The sequence below is a fragment of the Oryza brachyantha genome, chromosome 6 (genome assembly GCF_000231095.2).
Source record: "Oryza brachyantha chromosome 6, ObraRS2, whole genome shotgun sequence".
NCBI lineage: Eukaryota > Viridiplantae > Streptophyta > Magnoliopsida > Poales > Poaceae > Oryza > Oryza brachyantha.
In genome coordinates this window covers 9,754,243-9,766,966 of record NC_023168.2, presented here as the reverse complement: position 1 = coordinate 9,766,966, position 12,724 = coordinate 9,754,243, and the positions used below count along the sequence as shown (strand labels likewise).

General features: G+C 39.6%; 2 protein-coding genes across 4 annotated transcripts; both read right to left on the bottom strand.

The window, feature by feature from the left end:
- Positions 1 to 2,678: 2,678 nt before the first annotated feature.
- On the bottom strand, positions 2,679 to 10,009 carry LOC102701459 (pentatricopeptide repeat-containing protein At2g03880, mitochondrial). 3 transcript variants are annotated; one of them, XM_040524802.1, is made up of 5 exons: positions 9,824 to 10,009; positions 9,561 to 9,697; positions 9,405 to 9,478; positions 3,892 to 6,345; positions 2,679 to 3,226 (listed from the first exon to the last, which is right to left on the bottom strand). In XM_040524802.1, exons 3-4 carry the CDS (start codon positions 9,408 to 9,410, stop codon positions 4,345 to 4,347), a joined length of 2,007 nt encoding a protein of 668 aa, XP_040380736.1. In that variant the 5' UTR covers positions 9,411 to 9,478; positions 9,561 to 9,697; positions 9,824 to 10,009; the 3' UTR covers positions 2,679 to 3,226; positions 3,892 to 4,344. The 3 variants fall into 3 exon arrangements, with proteins under 3 accessions (XP_040380736.1, XP_040380737.1, XP_006656970.3); XM_040524803.1 differs by having other exon boundaries at positions 9,561 to 9,655; XM_006656907.3 differs by lacking the exons at positions 9,405 to 9,478; positions 9,561 to 9,697; positions 9,824 to 10,009 and having other exon boundaries at positions 3,892 to 6,471.
- Positions 10,010 to 10,724: 715 nt separating this feature from the next.
- Positions 10,725 to 12,724, bottom strand: LOC102701736. Its single transcript, XM_006656908.3, has 4 exons — positions 12,413 to 12,724; positions 12,254 to 12,326; positions 11,656 to 12,161; positions 10,725 to 11,300 (listed from the first exon to the last, which is right to left on the bottom strand). The coding sequence occupies exons 1-3, from the start codon at positions 12,722 to 12,724 to the stop codon at positions 11,659 to 11,661; spliced, it is 888 nt and encodes a 295-aa protein (XP_006656971.2). The 3' UTR covers positions 10,725 to 11,300; positions 11,656 to 11,658.

The following is a 12,724-nucleotide window of genomic DNA, read 5'->3' as shown; positions in this document are numbered from 1 at the left end:
TTGAGTAATAACCCAACATATAGCATTAAAATATCCAATAATGTGAACTGAGCATAGCTCATATGTTTAGATTCATTGTGGTGGAACATGTGGATCTAACAAATTATTCAAACGAGTGAAGTGCACCAGCAGTCCCTAAACTTATGTGTATTCGTTATCTAGGTCCCTGAACTCTCAAAATGCATTTTTGGGTCCCCGAACTTGTCCAGGGGTGTCATATAGGTCCAAACGAGCTTCGATCCTCTCCATCCGCTGACGTGGCATGCCATGGTGGCGCCTACGAGAAGAGAGAGAAAAGAATAAGCAGGAGAGAGATACTGACATGTGGGACCCATGGCCCCACTAACACGTAGGCGCCACCGTGGCATGCCACGTCAGTGGATAGAGTGAGTCGGAGCCGGTTTGGACCTATATAACACCCCCGGACAAGTTCGGAGACCTAAAAATACATTTTGAAAGTTCGGAGACCTAGATAACACATGCACATAAATTTAAGAACCGCTGGTGCACTTCACTCTATTCAAATTATTCTTACACAAACTATACGTGGATAGCTAGATGACTTCATATGTCAAAAATATGCAGCCCAATCTCTAGAAGTGTTCAATCTTTGGATGTGCACTTAAGGGGGAGTAGGGGGTAGAACGTGCATACGTGCATTCGTACAGGCGAGTATGAGGATGTGCTCGTATGGCTAGGTTGTGCATTGATATGGGTGAGTGTGTACATGTACGTACCTCAGCCTCAAATCCCCGTGGCCCCTAGAGCACCTTAGCTATAAATTTACAATAAAATTTGATAACAACTAGTATTTTTTCAAGAATAATAAAATTATCTTTCAAATATATATATTAGAAAATATGTTCAATGGTAAATTGAATTGAACTAATTCGATGCGTAGATATTGCTATGTTTTTCTATCGATTTTAAAAATATGTTCAATGGAAATTTTAATAAAACCGATTTGATGTATAGAGATATTACTAAGTTTTTATATATATTTGGTTAAATTTAAAAAGTTTGGCTTACCATAAACATAAAATGGCTTGACCGGAACAGTATATTTACAAACGAAAAATATTTTTAAATAGAACTTTTATATATGTATTCTTATCCATCTAAAAGCAAAGCTGAAAAATAAAATACGATGAAAAAATATTAAAATTAACTCTAAATTTAAATTTTGGTTTTTAAGTATAAAGAAAAGCGAAAGTGAGGCCATATTACAGTTTGCTTTTCTTAGCCAGTTGGTGGCCCCATCGTTCCTTCGCTATCTTTTTACCTTCGCCTTACGTAACAAACCTTGTTCTGTAATAATACTCTTTCCTCTAAAAGAACGCTGGTACAAAATAAAAACTTCTGATTGATCTAAATAATGACCGCAGAGAATATATGAAAACTGTTGTAAACTAACACGTGCGCACATGTCAAATGGACAGGCGAGTACCACAGAGAGTAAATTGTCAACTCATCTTTTTTTTATTTTTCAGCTAAAATTTAAATTTTAACATTAAATTTAAAGTTAATTTTGGACTTTTTCATTGCAGTTTATTTTTTAGTTTTTGCTTTTAGATCGTTAAAAGCACATATATAAAAATTTTAGTCGTCGCTTGTACTCCACTATTGTAAAAGGAGTATTGATTGACACGGGCCGCTTCGACGCCAAGCTCGCGGTCCACTTGCGTGTTGCGCTTGCCGGCCACTCGTCGGCCTGTCTGCGCCAGGCTCGTGGCCCACAGCGCATAGAGCGTGTGGCCTAACACGACGGCCCCGACGCGACCGGTTTTGGGCCAAATCAAGGCCCAACTAACCGGCAACACCTTGGGTTGTCCTGTAAAATTTTGAGAAAAGGTGTAGAGGGGGGATTGGATCCCCGACATATCCAACTGCATATATGAACTTAATGAACCAGCGGTCGGGTATTTCATTAAAACTAATCATACTCGATAAAGATTGAGCCATCCATTTATTATTAGATATATTATTTGTGACTATTTAGCTTTTTGATATTTTGTAGGGATTGTTAATATCACATTTGTATTTTTATAGGCCGTTGACTTTTTTACGTGAGTTTGACCATTTAAAAATTTTGTGCAAATATGAGAAAATGTAAGCTCTAATTAATATATTTAGTAATAAATTTATTCACAAAAAATAAATGATAGTTATGTAAGTTTTTTGAATAAGACAAATGATTAAACGTCTGTCAAAAAATTAACGGTATTTTTATTAAAATAGATAGGAAGTATATGTTTTTATGAAACTCGATGTCTATTAAATTATATAACCGTATCATATGTATATGTCGTGTATTTTCCTACAATTTTAAATGAAATGGTTACTTTTATCCCTAAGACGAAGCACGGGTAAGGCCCAAAGATGGGCACCTAAAGCCCTCTCACCGAATGACCAAAAATAAGCGTGCAACTATGCGAGTGTCCAACAGTCCAGCCAAGAATTTATAATTTGCAGGATCATCATATTACATTCAGAATGATAGATGAAATCTGGACTTTATTCATCAGAAAGAAATAGAATCTGAATACGGCTGAGAATTATCAAAATCCACATAAGCAGACTCAAATAAACCAAGTAGTTTACTTGGCAGAGGTAAGGATATAGATATAATCATGTTGTTACTGCGCACAACAAATTCACGAAGTACGAATTGCACGGAAAGAAGGATCTGTGTTAAAAAGAAAATGTGTTTTTAACTTTTTTAGGACACTGACAATCAATTAACTTCGTGATGTCATTGTTCATCAACAGATCGCTAAAACAACCTTTAATAGCAACGAAGCTCCAAATAAAAATTTAGGCTTACACTTTACCTGAAATTTGTTTGGGTTATTATGCTAACTTCTTTCCAGTAGGAGAGGAACAAGAGTGCCCTAGAGATTCGGTTTTCACAAAAGATTGGACAAACTTTCACTGCATTATTTCAGCCTTTTAGATTAACTGCTGTTGCTCTTCTCACTGTTTTATTCTCCATACGGCACCTGGGTTTCATTTACGAAACTTGATCTCCATTACTTATTAAAATCCTTATGTATCGGCAAAACTTCTAATTTCTCTGAATTCTATACACGAACCGTGAAGCCATGACCAATACCCAAGCACATCTCAGGACTATTTAGCAGGGTATAGGTGAACAACTATGTAGCAGGATAAAGGTGAATCATTATATGCCACCATATACGAGACCTTCCAGCCACTTCACTTGAACCTGTAAAAAGGAATTCAGATGAATTTTGAAAGAAATAGAAATCATAAAGTGAACATCATCTTGAAAGAAGTAAAGCAAAATGGTAGGAATGCATAATTAAAGGGTTGTTTGATTTGAGGATTGAGGTGTGTCAATTGACCACTTGATCCTAAATAGTTTTTTGGTTGAAGAATGGAATATGTTTTGTCCATCATCACCTCATCCCTCAAAAGTACAAACTAAGTGAAAAATGAGAATTGGAGTAACCCCATCAAATCTGAGGAATGATCCCATGATGGATCACCCATCCTAGATATAAACCAAACAGCCTAACTTGACACTTGGTCTGTCAGTAATATAATTCCAGTAACAATATGCTTAACTGTACTAAAATGGTAGGGTCTTAAATAAATTTGACAACATGGGCTGCTCCTCAAAATCTTATTCATTGGTAAATTATATGAACCCCCTAGGCTACTTGTGGTGAATTCCCATACATCACATGGATTTGACTCACAATAATCTGCACCCAGAATTCAAGGCATAAGGCTCTAACTTGGCTAGATAAATACAAATGGAAAGAAGGAACAAACTTGGAGTATCACATATTATTGTTTAATTGTTTTTAAGCGTCAAGAAATTCTTAATATGCATATCCAAAGTAGAATTTAGGAGAACATACGTACAGTAGATAATGAAATGCATTCTGACTTGGTATTCAAAGTAGAATTGGCGGAGGGGAGCACTCAAAACTGCTGGCATGGATGAGGTGGACAATAGGGGAGGGAGGCTGGCCCAATGGACCTTTGTTTTCTATAACTGCTGTTTGTATTCTTGCCTTCCTCTTTTTCCTCTGCTTTTTTTGGCATTCATCTTTATTTTTTCCCCTTCCTTTCGACTAGCTTGGCTCTTTTTTCTAACTCTCTTCTTTCAGATTTTCGCTGGAATGTAGATGTGGTTCAGGGTCAGCTGTGGGGAGAACACGTGTCGCTATGTAGTGACATGTATCTGCATCCAACAACCAGCACACAGACAGGACATTTTTGGCAGACACTTTCATAACCAGACCTTGTCATAGTTGCTACTCACTGCTAGCCTTCAACCCACCTTGCCAATGTGTGGCACAGTGCCTGTCATCCCTACCAGTAGTCATTGCAGGAACAAACTCCATCCTGGAAATGGTGAAAGCGAACAGGGTCCCTGATGATGATCACCTTACCTTCACTCTTGGAGACGAGCTTCACAAATGCATGACAATCACCACAGATCCTGAGGTTCTTCATGATCCTTATGGGCTTCCCTTCCATCACATTCATCGTTCCAAATGCTATGGCCAGCTTCTCACTATGATATTTCAGTAGATCCTCCTTCTGCTCATTTGCTAGATCCTGCAGCACAAACTCTGTCTGGGGGGTGTACCCGAGGTTTCTGACCCTGCTGAAGAGTCGCCTCAGCTCTTGAATTATACCCTCTGAGCATGGGTGTGACAAGTCACCAGCAATGAATATGTGCACCTGTTTACCCAACTCGATCCAGCTTCGCCCAGGATCCTTCTTCACCCCTCTGTCTCTCATCACCTTCCATGACTTCTCAGCATCTTCCCATTGTCGCAAACCAGCATATGTATTTGACAACAATATGAGGGAACCTTGGTCGTCAGGCTCAAGTTTGAGGATCTCTTTTGCTGCATATGCTGCAAGATCAGCGTTTTTGTGCATCCTGCAAGCCCCAAGAAGAGTCCTCCATATAACTGTGTCAGGCTGAAAGTTCATCTCATGGATGAACTTCACAGCCTCATCAAGCTTCCCTGCCCGACCAAGGAGATCAACCATGCAGTTGCAGTGTTCTCTCTCAGGTTGAATGCCGAAGAGTTTCTCCATTGACCTAAAGTAGCACCAACCATCTTCCACTAGGCCCGCGTGGCTGCATGCAAAGAGAACTCCAACCATAGTTACATGGTTCGGTCTAGGCCCTTCAGATTTCATCGTGTGAAAAACCTTCAATGCCTCAACGCTTCGCCCATTCTGTGCCAAACCAGATATCATGGTACTCCACGAGATCACGTCCCTCTGAGGCATCCTGCTGAACAAGGCATCCGCGTCCTGCAAGCTACCGCACTTGCAGTACATGTCAAGAAGTGCATTGTGCAAAGTGAGGTCCCTGTCATACTTGAGCACATGAGCATGAACCTGCCTCCCCACCTCAAGCGTGACCATCCCAGTGCATGCCCGGAGGACACTGGTCAAGGTGCCCTGGTTAGACAAGAACCCAGCCTCTTTCATCCTCACAAAAAGCTCTATCGCCCCAGCACCGTCCCCACTCTGTGCAAACCCTGCAATAACTGAATTCCACACGATCAAATCATGGGTGACCATCTCGTCAAAGACTCGTCGGCCACCATCCAAATCACCAAGCTTCATATACACATCGATCAAGGAGCTCCGCACAAACACATCTGAATCCAAACCAACCTTCACGATGCTCCCGTGCAATGCTGTGAGCATCCTCGGCGTGCTGCAAGCCCCCAGAACGGACGAGAAGGTATACATGTTGGGGGCCACTCCGTCCCTCAGCATGGCAACAAAAAACGCCAGCGCCTCCTCCTTCCTCCCGCTGGCATTGGCCAGCGCTGCGACAACCGTTGTCCAGGACACGACATTCTTCTGTGGCATTCCGTCGAACAGCCTCAGTGCATCGTCGAGCAGGCCGAACTTGGCGTACATGGAGACGAGGGAGTTGGAGACAAAGAGGCTGCTGGCGAAATGCGCTCCCATACTGCCACCGCCATGAACGTAGCGGTGGATGAGGCGTCCATCGCTGGGCGTGCCGTGGCGGACGCAGAGCTTGATGAGGCGGGAGACGGCGACGGGGTCCGCTCGGAGGCCAGCCGCGGCGAGGTTCTCGAGCAGCGCGAGCGCGTGGCAGAGCGGGCCGTGGGCGCAGAGGCGGGAGAAGGCGACGAGCAAGGGGTGCGCGTGGTGGGGGACAAAGTGGAGGCAGCGGCGGCTCGGGCCATGGGCGGATCTACCAAGAACATGGCATGCTACGGAGGCTGCCATGGCCTGAGCAAGCACCCTGTCGCTCCTCTTCGTCGTCCACTCCTCCCGCTCAAACCGAACAGCTCTGCCTCTTCCCGTCACCTGAGAAGAAACAACAGCGGGAGGCAAGCTCGCGAAATCAAAAGTTTCATCAGCTCCAAAGCTCAAAAGTTTCATTAACTCAAAAGTTTCATCAACTCCGTCACCTGAGTGTCTTTTTAATCAAAAATTGTGACTCTCGAGCCTGGGAGAATGGCTTCGCTAAAAAAATGACATGAAAGAACTGCGTGGTTGTTCGGATACAGGGACTTTTTTACGGTACCTTGTCACCTCAGATGTTTGGATGTTAATTAGGTCTATTAAATATAGACCGATAACAAAACTAATCGTATAAATAAAGGCTATTTCATTAGACAAATTTTTTAAGCCTAATTAATCCACGATTAGCAAATGTTTACTGTAGCATCACATTCGCTAATCATGGACTAATTAGGGTCAATAGATTCGTCTCACGAAATAGTCTAGAGTATGGGGTGGATTTTATTAATAGTCTATATTTAATACTTGTAATTAATGTCCAAATATTCGATGTGACAGAGACTAAAAAAGACCCCGGGGATCTAAACACCCCCTCATCTCTTGAGATAAATGCGATGCCCGTCAAATGCTGTGATGTCACCTTAGAGCATCCCCACAGCTCATTTATCCCATCCTTTATCCTAAAAATAGAGGATAAAGACTACAAATTGAGCTCCAACAGAATGAATATCATATCATCTAATTTTAGATGTCATCCATATTAGGAGAAAAAACTTTTATATTTAGATGATCTCTCAATCCTTCAAAGAGATATAGAGTATGTCATATATAGATGATCAATTGGAGTACAAAGAGATATAAAGAATGAAACTAGTTTAGATGATCATCCAAATAAAGATATGGATGCCCAAATTTAGATAAGCTGTTGGAAATGCTCTTAGTTGTGGAGATATCCAAGATGCTTATTTAAACCTGTTATTTCATTACACCGTGTGATGCGACACTACATCAAAGGAAAATAAAAAATCTATAGTATCTCTAAGGAGAATATAATTTTTCAGAAGAAAATTGTTAAATTGCAACAAATCCTACAAGTATGCAAGAAATTTAAACTGCAAATAAAAAAGCTACATGTGCAGATAATAACAATATTACATTCTAATATGTAACACAACAATGGTCTCCGTACAAGCAGCAACAACAATTATTCTATATGTACATCCTAATTACTGCACATATATGCTCCTTTTAAACAAGATAATGGTGGTGGGAGATTCACTACCACCCCCACCTAGTCCCATATAAATTTTCAAGTTCCCCCTTGAAATTTGTAATGTTAAAAAACGATCAAATCTACATGGATAGCCACATATAAAATCTAGCTAAGGTCAATATTCCCTATAGAAAAAAATATGAATTTTATGGGAAAATATGTTTTTATTTATTTTAGGCAATATTATAATATATTTTCTTTTATCTGTAGTAAAGCACTGACATTCAACTCATATGTATAAAATTTAATGCTCAATTTTTTTTTCTTATTAACACTGAACAAGCGAGAAAATCAATGTGAAATGAAAAGGCAAGGGAAAGGAGAAAAATACAAATCCTACTCACAGTGTACTTATTATTCCATTGTTTTTTTTTAATATGTTAAGGCCTTGTGGGGCATGAGCCAGACAAGGCCATGCATGGCTCAAAGGAAGGATCCTACTATCTAATTTCCATTTCATAGGGTTTAGTTACTTTACATTACAATCCTAACTTATTTTTTTACTTATTCGTTATCTAAAAGTACCAGGAGGCTCACTATATATGGTGTCTACCTCTCATTATCGAGCAAAAAGCAAGAACAAAATAGTTCTTTCCAATTGTCGGAGAGGTGAATCATAATATCTGGTATCAAAGAAATTAATCATCCAATCTCCTTCTGCCAATTTACCAAAATCTCCATCCGATAGAGCCATTGCTACCAAATGAGACGAAGCGTAAGCTAGAGAAGGCCAAGGTGATGGCAAACAATATGCTCAATCAGGGTATAGCAGTCCAAGACAATGTGGAGGGCATGGTGACGCTTATAAAACCACCACCAGACTAAGGGTCTGCTTGAAGAGCTTCTCTTAGCTGTAGCTTTTCTTAAAAGCTGGAAAAGCTGCTTTCGCCAGAAGCTGCTATAAACGGTCCACAACTTCTGAGAATCTGTAGTTACAGATTCTGGAAAATAACTAAAAATCCAGAAGCTAGAGAAGCTCGATTTAGGAGCTTTTTCAGATTCTTAAAAACTGACTACCAAGCAGCTGCTTCTCAGAATCTAAAAATCCTCAAACAGGCTCCAAGAGTCACCGTAGCTGTTCACCCTTGGAGTCAACACTCCAGTGTGTAAGCAGGCACTCAATATGAGAAGCCCGAGCATGCATATTTCCTTGGGCTAGTCCTGCTTTCACATCGGATGGCACTAATAAGGGCAGGATGTGTTGTACGAGGGTGATGATGTGAGGATATCGTTCTGGTTGTCAACTAAGTGTGCTGCCCAGGAAAGGTGTTATTTGTTAATATTGTTGACTCTAGTCATCTCTTCAATTAGACAGAGCTCCTGCCATCTATTTTGATTAAAAAAAGAGGATTACAGCATCCTGCATCCATTAAATGAATCAGGGTATCTCGGTAATTCATAGATTCAAATAACATTTAGTCGCGATCTTTAATATACATTGTAACTTTTTTTCTATCAACCTACTATTTTAAGTGGCAAAAAAAAAGGGGTTTTTTTTAACATGGATCCTTTCGCCAGCTCTTCTTACTTCTGAAAGTTTGTTTTGTGTATATTATAAGTTTATAACTGGAATTTTAAAGCAATGAATGCTTACAACAATGTTAACCAATTGCATTCTTTAGAGTTTCTATGGGATGGTAACATGATGAGTTATGTTTGGTACCGTGCATGGAATGGTGAATGGTTTTGTCTCCTTGGTCCAAAAAGGATTGTACATTACAAGGAGTGGAGGAACCAGGACCTCTCGACGCATAGGGCTTAAATTAAAGGCAAAAACTACCCATGACAATTCATACACCTAAGTATAGTGAAAGTATAAAAAATATATAAGACTGGATAAAAATTTTACCAGCATATCTAGTGGGACGTATCTTCACGATTTTCAATCTTCATCAATAGTAAGGAGAGAACTTTAACCTAAACCTAGAAAATGATATCATATACGTAAGTGATGAAAATTTGAGAACTTAATTATTTATAAATCACAAAGCAAAGCATGACAAACCTCTAGATGCACTCATTTACGTAATTTATGCTTGGGCATCCTCATAGCATTCTATAATCTTGCGATCTTCAATGCTGGCAAATTTCATTCGAGGACTGAAATTGATAGAATGATTTTATTGATATGCTCCTCTTCATCTATGAAATCAAACCAAGTTTCTAAATGACTAACTGGCAAGAAAGGGAACGAATCAAAGCAAGGTATGCTCCTCTTGACTGTTGAAGCTTGGGGAATCAAAATTAAACTACTGACTCGGTCACTACCTCACTGGTCAGGGCCATCAGGGGGCAGCTGGGCGCTGGCCGACTGGCGCTGCCGCCCTGCCTTCGCGCTCTGCCGTGGTGCCGCCCCGTCGGCGGCCGATGCGCACTTCCGCCGCGCCGCTGCTGCCGCCGTGTGGTGTGGCGGGCGAGCGCCGTCGCCGCGGGCACAGGCACAGAGAGGGAGCAGTGAGGGCTGATGCACTGATGGGCTTTTCGACTTTTGGTCTTCTCTTCTCTTCTCATCTCTTCGGTGATGGACTGATGGGCTGGTAACCCGGGGCTTCGAAAGGCCTTGTGTGGGGTTGGACTAAACCAGTGGGGCTAAAAACCATTGCAGTTTCATGCTTTTAGAATATATATATATATATAAATGTATCTAAATGTATTACCTCTGTTTCAGACTTTCTGGACTTGCTATATTTATTTGTGTGCTAATAAATCTAAACGTATATATAAAGTATATATATTGATATATAGATGAATTTAGATACATTTAGAAAATCTTATAATACGAAATGGAGGAGTAGGTACTAGTCTACTAATTATTTTTTCAACGGTGGGGTTAAAGGCCACCTGCCCAGTTCCGCCCCTATTAGGGTTTGTTTGGCAGCATAAGGAAAAAAACCCTGGGAAATTTTCCCATGAGGGAATTTTTGGGGTGACATGTGCTCCCCTCCACTTTCCCATGGGATCCTTTTTCCCTGTGGAAATTTACCCAGCTGTTGTTTGGAAACAAACAGAAAATATCCCCAGGAACGTGAAAACGAATTTTAAAAAGGAAAAGACATGTACTTTCAGATTAGTGAACTGAATAATGATACGTTAGTGAACTAAATATGGCATAAAATTTTAAAAAACAAAAAAAAAAGTCCACTAGATTGGTCCATTTATACGCTATATGGAACCATTCGATAATAACATGGGATTACTGTTCTGTTTATATCCCCCAATATTTAACAAAAAGTGAACTGAAACAAAAGAGGACGAGGAAGGAAGGTAAGTTTTTTATATTAGCAACGGTATCAGATCAACAACAGGCCTCTTAAATGTTAATGACGATAATCTGAACAGCAACATCATCAGATTAGAAACAGCATCAGATCGGATCAGCAACATCATTAGATCAGCAACAGCATCAGAACAACACTACTCTGTCTAAAAAATAATGATGATAATCTGTATAGTTCCAGGCCAAGACTTAGATCCATGCAGTATTGAAAAGAACAACCTCTACATGACATATCATATCAAATGATATCCTTAGAACACACCATGGACAAGAAATATATTAAAATGAAGAGTTACCAGTGAGAATTGAAGACACTAACAAAAAAATTGAGCATCTTCAAAACACCATAATCAAATTTGTACCTCCACTAATGCTTTTAGGATACTTTATTACTCTAGACAATGCAAATTCATATATTCTTTCATGCACTGCCAGCTTATGACACGATCAGGAAATCTCTTGCTGAAGCTGAAGAGAGAAATGAAGAATTGCTTAGGAAAATTAGTGATACTGAGTACATGATCCACTTACTCCAAGACACAACACAAAAGTTAGTATCTGTATCTTGTATATTTTTCTCAACTGCTTGTGGTTCTGCTGAGAGACAGGCTTAGTAGCATCTCCACTAACCATTTATTTTATCTATTATTTAATAAATAATTAGTCATTTCCAAAACTATATTACTTTCTTATCTGAAGCATATCAGTTCAGCAAGCACATGCGCACGCTAAGTTTGCTAAATTATTAACCTAACATATCAGCATGAATTTAAGTTTGCTTCAATTATTTGAAAGAACCATATCTAAAATAAAAACAGCATACCTTCTATCCAGCAATTTGGCTCTTTAGCCATATCAGGCGCACGCTAGGGATGCTTGTGTTCATAAATATTTCCCTATTGAGTGGACATCTAAAGAGTCCAAGAGCTTTTGCTTTTTCTTCATCTGTTAACTCTTGGATCGATTCAATCGTAGCAATACACTTGGAGATAGAAGTGTCAATTTCATGCCTTGATGCCTCCACTATTTTACCCACTACCCTTTTTGCTTGCTCTTTTTTGAATTCCAAGTAGTCCTCGAGTACCAATGCTACTTGATTATGCTTGCGCTTCTTTCCAACATCAACTTCTTTTTCTTTGTTTGGTGTTGAGCTCTCTTGTGCCTCCTTTGCCATGTTTGTACTTGAAGTCTCCGGCGCACCCATGTTTGAAAATGGGTTTGTCAACCCATCTAGACTTAAAACCTCATGTGTCATTCCCATATTTTGATCACTTGAATAAGATATTTCTTGAGTTGATGTAAAACATAAATCACCTGTTGCAACACTTCCTGTTTGAAATAAAAAAGATAGTAAGTTGCAATAGCATAGTTATAATTAGAATTAATAATCAATATGAAACGAAATTGTAAAGTTCAATGACCTTCATACAGTAAGGCCAATTGATTGAAAAGTGGGAATGGTTTGGAGCGAAACTTCTTGACCTTTGGATGAGCCTAATCAATGCAATACGAAAATTAGTTAGTATGATAAAATAATATTTTACTCTATATTATTTTTTCGAAGTGATAAAGCATCTCACCTGAAGTATCCTATCCCAAATAGCTGGTTCAGCAACAATCATACAAAGTGAATCATTCCATCCAACTCCACTTTGTGCATTTTTTATAACTTTGTAGTTCCCCTTGAGTTCCTTCTCCTTTTCTTGGATCTGTTGTTTCGTGAAATAAATGTGTGGAAACTTTTCATTGAACTTGGAGGTGATACTTCTCCATCCTTCGGTATTCCAAGCATTTTGAGCCCTGAATCTTGGTAAATTATGGTCATGAAGTATATCGATAAGTCCTTTTTCTAATGCAGAATTCCACGATGCTCTTCCACCTTCCCTCGACAT